The sequence below is a fragment of the Arachis ipaensis genome, chromosome B05 (assembly GCF_000816755.2).
Source record: "Arachis ipaensis cultivar K30076 chromosome B05, Araip1.1, whole genome shotgun sequence".
Taxonomy (NCBI): domain Eukaryota; kingdom Viridiplantae; phylum Streptophyta; class Magnoliopsida; order Fabales; family Fabaceae; genus Arachis; species Arachis ipaensis.
The window spans coordinates 18,871,016-18,880,350 of NC_029789.2; the positions used below are offsets into that span (position 1 = coordinate 18,871,016).

The 9,335-nt window shown below is 36.8% G+C and overlaps 1 protein-coding gene and 1 pseudogene across 1 annotated transcript in view; one reads left to right on the forward strand and one right to left on the reverse strand.

Moving 5' to 3' along the window:
• The window catches only part of LOC107643228 (DExH-box ATP-dependent RNA helicase DExH16, mitochondrial), a 4,979-nt gene extending 4,328 nt beyond the window's left edge, over positions 1-651 (forward strand). Inside the window, exons 15-16 of the mRNA XM_016346819.2 lie at positions 163-256; positions 344-651. Of these exons, the coding sequence (XP_016202305.1) occupies positions 163-256; positions 344-461 (212 nt within the window). The 3' untranslated portion in view covers positions 462-651. The remainder of the gene's footprint in view (positions 1-162; positions 257-343) is intronic.
• Positions 861-7,998, reverse strand: LOC107640303 (annotated as a pseudogene).

The window sequence follows — 9,335 nt, forward strand, 5'->3', positions numbered from 1 at the left end:
TTTTTGGGTTGAAAGGTGATGGTCATGCATAATTTCCATCACTTCAATGACCATTTTAATAATCTCGTGCTTTACGGAATGGGCAATATTTTCTTTCGTTAGGTTGGTGAAATATTTTTACGTCCATTTTTCAACTGATATTATAAATGGTGCCTAAATGGTAGGTTCTTGATCTCTATGTTTGGTTGAGTTTTCGATTGGAAGAATCTTTTCCAGATCGGGAGCTGGCTGCATCCCAAAAGGCCATTTGTAGCATGTGAGTCTCTTGCCTTGTGTTAATGACTTAATGTCGGTGTTGCCCATTTTACTCCTGACGATATATTTATGAATTTGAATTTATAAGGTTGATTGAAGAATTCCTGGAAAGACTAGGGTGGCAGATGCCAATGGCCAGAAGGTTGCCTTCGCGTAAAATGTCGACTTCTCTGTCATCTCATCATCACACCAGGCGATCTTTATAGCTACTTGCCCCCGTAGTCTTTGACTACACATGTATTCTTTTTTAACAACCCCTCTCTCCCTCCCTCCCTTTACATGTATTCATACTGTTTACATTGTTTCATAAAAGGAAATTAGAAATTAATTCATATGATTCTTTTTTCACTTTCAATAGAATAACAGATCCAACTGAAAATGCTTGTCAATCTTGGAGATTTTCTTTTCTCCTCCCCTCTTTGGGTGATTTCCTTCCATTGTTCGCTTAGAGCTTTCATGGAATTTTATACCATGAGTATTATAAAACGCACTTGCCTTAAAATTACAAAATGGGTGTATATATAGCATACTCATGAATCCAACTTTGCACAAGTTAGGAACCACCGTTACTGGTATCATTTTTAGAATATGTAGGTTCCTTTTGAACTGAATCCTACTTCCGGAAACACCACTAACTAGTAACGAGATTGTTGCGTTGGATCTGTGCCATCAAATCCTCGATGTGTTGCTTCTCTTTGATCATGTTCTTGGAGTCGAGTTCTCCCAGCAGTAGCTTCAGCGTGACTTCCTTTGGAGTTAATCCCTGCAACACCATCTACTCAGAATGAGGAAGCACTCTCAAGCTTTCCGCTTCTACACATACCATGCACCAAAAGCGTGTAAGTTCCCACTTCAGGGCTTAAGTCATTTCTCAACATGTGATCCAACAGAAACCTGAGCACCTTCATCCTCTTCTTCCTGCAGCACATCTTCAACAATGGATGATATGTCTCAAGTTCAGGCTTACATGAGCTATCTTCCATCTCCTTGAGCAACCTCAGGGCAGTCTCTTCCCTCTGGTGAGTACAAGCAATACTAATCATAGTATTGTAAGTCATCACATCCCTCACAACACCTTGTTTTGGCATATCCTCAAACACATCACGAGCATCTTTAATCCTACCAGCTTTGCCAAGAATGAATATCAATGAGCTATAAAATGCCGTGTCAGGCACACACCCATCAACCTTCATCTTTCCATACAACTCCAAAGCTTCTTTGAGCAAGCATCACAATTGTGTAAGTCACAGCATTAGGGGTGCAACCATTTCCCCTCATCTCCTCCATAACTCGGTCCACTTTGCGAAAATCCTTCTCGCGGCAATATGATTCAACGAAAGTAGTGTATGAGAACGCATCAGGGTGAAACCCATGTTCCTTCATGTCCTCCATTGCTTTCTTGGCCCATTCAAATTTCCTAACTTTGCACCACCCATGTATCAAAACATTGAAAGAATGGGAATTCAAAGGAACCGAACCCTTGAACTCCAAAAGAGCATCATGGGCATGCTCAACACTATTCCCTTTCATCAATGCATCCATGAGAGCATTCAACATTGCTGTGTCCTGTTTGACACCAAACTTCCCCATTCTGCGAAACACTTAAATGGCATATTCATGCTTGCCAGCCTTTGCAAGCCTCCTCATAACCTTAACCAATGTGTCCGAGGTAACGTACCCTTGTTGAAGATGAGCCATTTCCTCCAGTAACTCCCACATGAGATCGAAATTCTTCGACTTTGCCAGGATATCGACCATGAAAATGTATAGTTGAGGAGAATGCTCATAACCTGTTTGTTTTGCCCATGTGAAAAACCCAAAAGCCGAGACCCAATCATTACTGAATCTCTTCAGAATCTGTTCAACCAAACCTTTTGAAACCTTAAAACCGCTCAGTTGAGCAAGTGCTTGAGCGACTTTCTTAGGGTTAGGATTTGGTTGAATTAGTTCCACATTGTTTAGGATAGCAAATGGGTGGCCTAGGCTATAAATATGAGGCTAAATTCTCCATATTTTTTGCACCAGTCGGAAACATTTAAAGCTTGTATCTGACTTTTCTTTTCCTCATATTTGCTTTGAGAGTGTGGGTGTAATGGGGTGCCGGTGTTAGAGAGAAAGAAGTCTATGTGTTGAAACAATTTTCACATAGTGATATTCTTTTGTTGTCATTTGACAATGGCCGTGGTTTTTTTCTCCAGTAATTGGGGTTTTTCACGTTAAATTCTTGTGTTGTAATTGTGTCTATTTTATTTCTCTGTGAAAGGTATTTTCTCAAGGGAGAATGGTGTACTATTCCCAACATGTGGTATCAGAGCTTCGGTTCGGTGGGATTTATTCTTAGTATGCTCTGTAGTTGCAGCCTAGTCTGACCTTCCACATCAGAAAAGAATTTTGTCCTGTGGCTTGAGGTTGATCTTTGGTTGCTGTTGTTGTTGCTGGAAGGCAGTATGACACTATGAGAGTGCAGTTTGGAAAGGTTCTGGCTAAGGAAAGACTTGGTATTTAAGTGTGTCCATTGTAACCCACCTCTCTTTCCTGGGGACCCTTCCTAGTGCACGGTCTACAGTTGAGTTATACTATTCTAGTATACAGTTGCAACAATGTCAGGATATTCAAGTGCTGTGAAGTTTGAAATAGAGAAATTTGATGGAAGAATCAATTTTGACTTGTAGCAAATACAAGTCAAGGATGTGTTGATACAATCAGGTTTGCACAAGGCGTTGAAGGAGAAGTATCCTCATGGTATTGCCGCACTGCCATGGATAAGGATAAGTTGTGGCAATCGGGTCCACAATTGCACACGGGCATTGGTTGGCGTTGAGATGCAAGGTGTGTGGTGGAGTTATGTCGATGGCTGAAGAACTTTCAGGAAAAGCCAATTTGGAAGTTACACTATGAATTTTCAGCAAGGTTTCGATCTATACCAAGGCGAAATGTTTGGAGTGGTCTAATTCCAAGTGAGTATACTTTCATGGTGGAGTATGATAGTTCTCTGAACTATGATTGTTGGTATAGACAATGGCAGCAAAGAATTGTCGGTGTTGACTATGGAAACTGAAGATGTGTGACTATTTCAATCAAGGTGGAGATTGTTAGGATTTGGTTGAATTAGTCCCACATTTCTTAGGATAGCAAATGGAGTGGGTGACCTAGGCTATAAATATGAGGCTAAGTTCTCCATATTTTTTGCACCAGTTGGAAACACTTAAAGCTTGTATCTGACTTTTCTTTTCCTCTATACTCTTTGATTAGAGAGTGTTGTGAGGTGTAGTTAAATATTTGCTTTGAAAGTGTGGGTGTACTGGAGTGCCGGTGTTAGAGAGAAAGAAGTCTATGTGTTGTAACAATTTTCACATAGTGATATTCTTTGGTTGTCATTTGACAACGACCGTGGTTTTTTTCTCCAATAATTGGGGTTTTCCACGTTAAATTCTTGTATTGTGATTGTGTCTATTTTATTTCTCTGCAAAAGGTATTTTCTTAAGGGGGAATGGTGTATTATTCCCAACACTCAGGAGATGGGTGCTTTTCCTTTAGAAGGGTGGTGATTGCTTCGACCTCTCCAAGGTTGTTTGGCTAGGAAGTTGGGGTGATGACAAATTTGGGAGTGGGATGAATGAGGTGGCCGTCGACCCAAGGAGCAAGTGAAGGGATAACGAAGTCTTCGTCGTAGTCGCCATTGGGAGAGGTTGGGTTTTCGGAGAATTTGACCCAAACAGGGAGTTCGTACAACTCGGGGGTTGGCTGCGTGGTTGAATCAGCCACGGTGTTGGAGAAGCAGTAGAAGCCACTGAAAGCAGTGGTTCGTGTAGAAAGATTCTTGCGGAGTGCGGACGAAGTGGTTCAGGAATCGTAATTTGGAGAGCATTTTGGCTTTGCTTGAAGTCAGCACACGAATAGAATTGTATATAGCTTATAATTCTATTCAATCTGTACCGCATTCATTGGATTGATACGATATTTGTAATTTTTTTAAGTTGGATATATCTGTATAATTTAAAAAAAAATTGTTTTAAAGTCTTTTTAATTTTAGAAAATTAATTTTTTTACATGTTTAAGCCTATTTATTCCTAAAATATTATCAATAAAAATTCTCTTGAATAACGAAAGAAAAATAATAATACAAGATCTAAGTTTAATTATTCTAAGTTAAAGTACAACATAAAAAATTAAAAATAAGATATCATAAAATTCATAAAACAACACACTAAAATTCATATCATATTAGGGTTTATTTTCTTAAACTATGCTATTTATATGAGACGTGTGGATATGCAGATCGGATCCGCAGATATCACTGCCAAATCCATAATCTGATCCGATGGCTCTGCAAATTAGATAATATCCGTAAAATTTGGATCGGATGTGGTTAATTACCGCAGATATTATCCAATTCATGTACAGCACTAGGAATAGAGGTGAGAACCGAATCAGTGATTGAACTAATCGGATTACCAAATTACTAGTTAATTGGTGGATTATAAATTAAATTAATTAATCTGATCATGTTTAAATAAAAATATAAAATAATCACTTAACAAGCATTAAACTTATATTAATAGAAAATCAGAAAAGCTCTACATCCATGTAATTTTTTCATCCAAGTTATCCAAGTAACTTCAATCAGACGTGCCTCTCCAACCCCCTTACGCGTTTGTTATACACGCGCCTCATATAACGTAAACCTTGTTCTCTTCTCGTGTTTTTGTTCTTCTTCTTCTTCTTCTTTTTCAACCTAATAAAATTTGTCGTTCTCCTCTGTTCGCATTTTTCTTCTCTGCTCGCATTCTTCATTATTGATCTGCATTAGATTTAACGTAATAAGATCCGTCGTTCTTCTTCTTCGTTTTCTTCTTAGATCTACACTTCTGAATGGAAACAATGAATGATTCAACTTCAAATCAGTTGAATGAGGTTATTACATTGAGACAGCTACGAAATGATTGTTGCATGATATCACAATAATCTTAAACACTGAACAAAGTAAAAGGAGGCTACCGAACCGAACAACATTTATTTGGTGAATCAAAATCACAAAGGCCACCGAACCGAACAATATTCATGTGGTGAATAAATGGTGATCGACTTTCAATCAACAAGAATAGTATTTCTCCTCCTCTTCCTCCCCATCCTTCTTCTTTCAAATTCGCGCACGTAGGTTCTTCTTCTGCTTCTTCTTCTTCGCGCACGCAGATTCTTCTTCTTCTTCTTCTCCTTCTTCTTTTGTTATAATCATCTCCAACAACACCAACATTTTGCTCGGTTAAGTGGAGTTGCTCATTTTGATTCACTTGATTATTAATGTATTCAGTTGAGTCCTTGTGCATGCAGAAATATTTTTATTACTGATTGAATGTTTATCATATTTTATTCAGCACATGATTGGTATTTGGTTCAGTGGTGTTGGTCATTTTGGTTCACCTGATTGTTATGTGTTCAGTTGACTTCTTTTGCATGGAAAAATGTTATTCTTTATGATTGAATGTTTATAACGTTTTATTCAGCACATGAATGTTGCTCGGTTCAGTGGAGTTGCTCATTTTGATTTACTTGATTGTTAGTGTGTTCAATTGAGTCTTTGTGCATGTAGAAATATTTTTCTTGATGATTAAATATTTTATGACGTTTTATTCAGCACATGAATGATGTTCGGTTCAGTAGAGTTGGCCATTTCGGTTCATTTCTGTTCTGCACAATTTAAAACTCTTCCTCCTCACCTTCTACTGCTTCTTCACCAGGGAGAGAAAGAGGAAAAGACAAAAAAAAAATACAGCAGCAATAACAATAAAAGAATGAAGATAATGAGAAAACACGTGAAGAAGAAGGAACACAAAAAAAAAGGAGGAGAATGAGGAAGAGGAGGAAGGCAAATCTATGTTGCTGCTTTTGTTCGTTTCTGGTTGTTCTTTGCCAAATCTTCTCGCGATTCTTCTCCAGTAGTGGTTTTCGCAGAGAACATGACTTAAATTTGAGTGATTTTGAGAGAGATTCGAAGAAGGGGAGCGATTTCGTGTTGAGGAAGAAGTAACGTTTTTTCATAATGAACGCGAAGTAACGAAGGGTTTTTGAGCGTGTGTTTGAACTCGTCATTACTGCGCGTGACTCTATTTGAACTTGGGCCAACTTGGTTACATGATTACATGAATGTGTAGCGCGCCCGATAGAAAATATATATTTTCACTAACATACTAACAACAATCAATTATCAATTTTTAAAAATAACTAATAAAAAAATTTCAATTAACGTTAAGTTTATATTAAAATAATTAAATAAGAATAACAATCAAATATTAAACCTACATTAAAAGGACATCAATTAAGTATTATACATTAAAACAATAATAATTGCAATATTAAAACAACAACAATAAAATATTCTATACAAATTTCAATTAGCATCAAATTTCTATTTTAAACTTATATTAAAATAGCAACAATTTATATACAAATTCTAATTGCTTTTAAATTTGCGAAAGTATCATGCTATATAAATTCCAATTAACGTCAATTTATCTATGCTACACAACATTGAAAAAGTAAATAAATAAAAGCTCACCTCTGTAGAAATTCAAAAGCAAAATCAAATCCTCAATGTTCTAATAGAATTTCATAGTATTCCGATCACAGAACCAAAGCCAGAAGAAGCATGAGGCAAAGAGGGTCAAAATTAACAAACATTAACCATTGTAACTATATTAAAACAGGATTTGTAGCAGCAATCATTCAAATGGCTAAATCATTAAAAATTAATCATCAAATAACTAAAAAAAACTCACCTTGACTGCACACAAGGAAGAGGGAAACAGAGGACTAAGACACAGTGAAGCACAGTAGAAGGGCGCGGTGATGCAGAAGAAGACGCGTACGGCGCGGCGCCGAGACGGGGCCAGCGAGAGGCAACGACAGAAAAGATTGAGGCTTTGAAGAGTAGGTTGGAGCCTTGGAGGGTGGCTTCTTTGAAGAGTAGTTTTTTTTTTCAAAGAATTTTAATTTTGAACCGGTTCTCATTCAAAAACTTGTCGATTTATTAATTTTTAATAAAATCCGTCGATTTATCAGTTTTTAATAAAACCGGTCAGATCAAATCGATTTTATTGGTTCTTATCCTTTTTAGATCTTATGTTCAACCCAAATCAATTTTGAGGCCGGGTCACCAATTTTTCGATCCGATTGTCTGAATCGGTCCAACTTTTATAACTATGGTCACAAGTTTTACTCAGTGGCCGAAGCTGACCTTTTATTGATAGCTGACTAGTTTATGTTTAAAACATAGGTAACCTTTATTTGTCTTTTATTTTTGAAAAAGTGAAATATAGATATATGACCTTTTAATTCAAGAACAAATGCGTTATTCAAAATTGAAAAATACAAAACTATCCCTCGTCATTTGAATTGCATGACATATGAGTCCTCCCGTATAATTTTCTTAGCCAAACGTAATAGAGTTGGTTGATGTGGCAGGCCAGATACTCATGTATCACTTATGTCTCTATTATGGAGCTGACATTGTCTGTTTTAAAAAGGTAATGGGACAATTTGGTTCCCATCATTCAAAACTACATTTTTTTGAAGTGAGGAATGTTTTGTTTCATCCCTGACAATACATAATGACAACGATGCCCATTACACATAGAATTACATTATGTCCTAGCATAATAGAAGATCATAGTTCTGAAAATCAGACCAGACTAATCAGTTGGACCAATCTAACCGTGAACCGATAGCATCAATGCTTTGGTTCATCACCTGAAACTGTTCAATTAGAAATTGGATGTGAACCGTTGAATCGATGGGTTTTATTGAAAGATGCTGTTTCGATAAGCTTTAAACAAAAAAAAAGGAAAGAAAGATGCCAACCTTGTGACCCCGCCAGGCCGCCACCACCCCTTCCTTAAGATTTGAGATTTCAGAAAACAACAAATATGAGCTGCCCATGGGAGCCATTACTGCCGTCCGTCGCACCTGGGCTTCTCTCTTCATCCTATCGGAGTTCTCTAAGTCTCCAATCCCCGTTTTCTCTCAGACTCACCAATCGCAGACGCGCAACTTCTTCCTCAAGCATCCGTCATCTTTGTCTGCTCGCTGTCGTGCTAGCTATCGTCTTCGTCTGCTCTCTGCTTACTGTCGTCTTTGTCTAATCTCTGCTCACTGTCGTGTTCATATGCTCTCTCCTCGCCGTCGTCGTCGTCTGCTCTCTGCTTGCGGTCGTCTTTTTCTGCTAACTCTACTCGCCGTCGTGCTCGCCATCTCAGACCAAAGGTCAATGCTCACTACTCACTTGTTCGTTTTTTTTTATTTTTTTAATGCTCTATTCGGAAATCAAATTACAGGTTTATTAATTGATTATTGAATGTTTTGTGATTTTATTGAATGATTAGTTGATTAGTTTTGGCTGTTTTGTTGTGCTGTTGTTGTGCTGATGTTTTGTGATTTCTTTGCTGTATGTGTGTTTGTGTTGTGTTTTACTATTTTGTGATTTAATTATGCTTAGATGGTGAATGTCTTCATGATTTATTGATTTCAGTTATGTAGGATTTTGTAATTTCTTTGTAATTTGCATAGTAATGTGCTGCTGGAGATTGAATTGTTGCTATTTTGTGTTTGTGTTTTACTGTTTTGTGACTTAATTATGCCTAGATGGTGACTGTCTTCATGATTTATTGATTTCAGTTATATAGGATTTTGTGATTTTTTTGCTTAGTGATATGCTATTGGAGACTGAATTGCTGCTATTTTGTATTTGTGTTTGTGTTTTACTATTTTGTAACTTAATTATGCTTAGATGGTGACTGTCTTCATGATTTATTGATTTTAGTTATATAGTGTTTTGTGATTTCTTTGCGTAGTGATGTGCTGCTGGAGATTGAATTGTTGCTGTTTTGTTTTTGACTTTTTGTGTTTAAATTTTGAGTTTGTACTTAAACAAGTTCATAAGCCTTTGCTTGATGACATTTTATGTAGTATTTTAAATTTAGAAGACATCTTAAAATTTATATTAGATTATAATTATATTTTTTGAGTGTTTATTTATAATTTATTTATTATTTTAATATAAAATAATTTTTTTATTGGACTATATT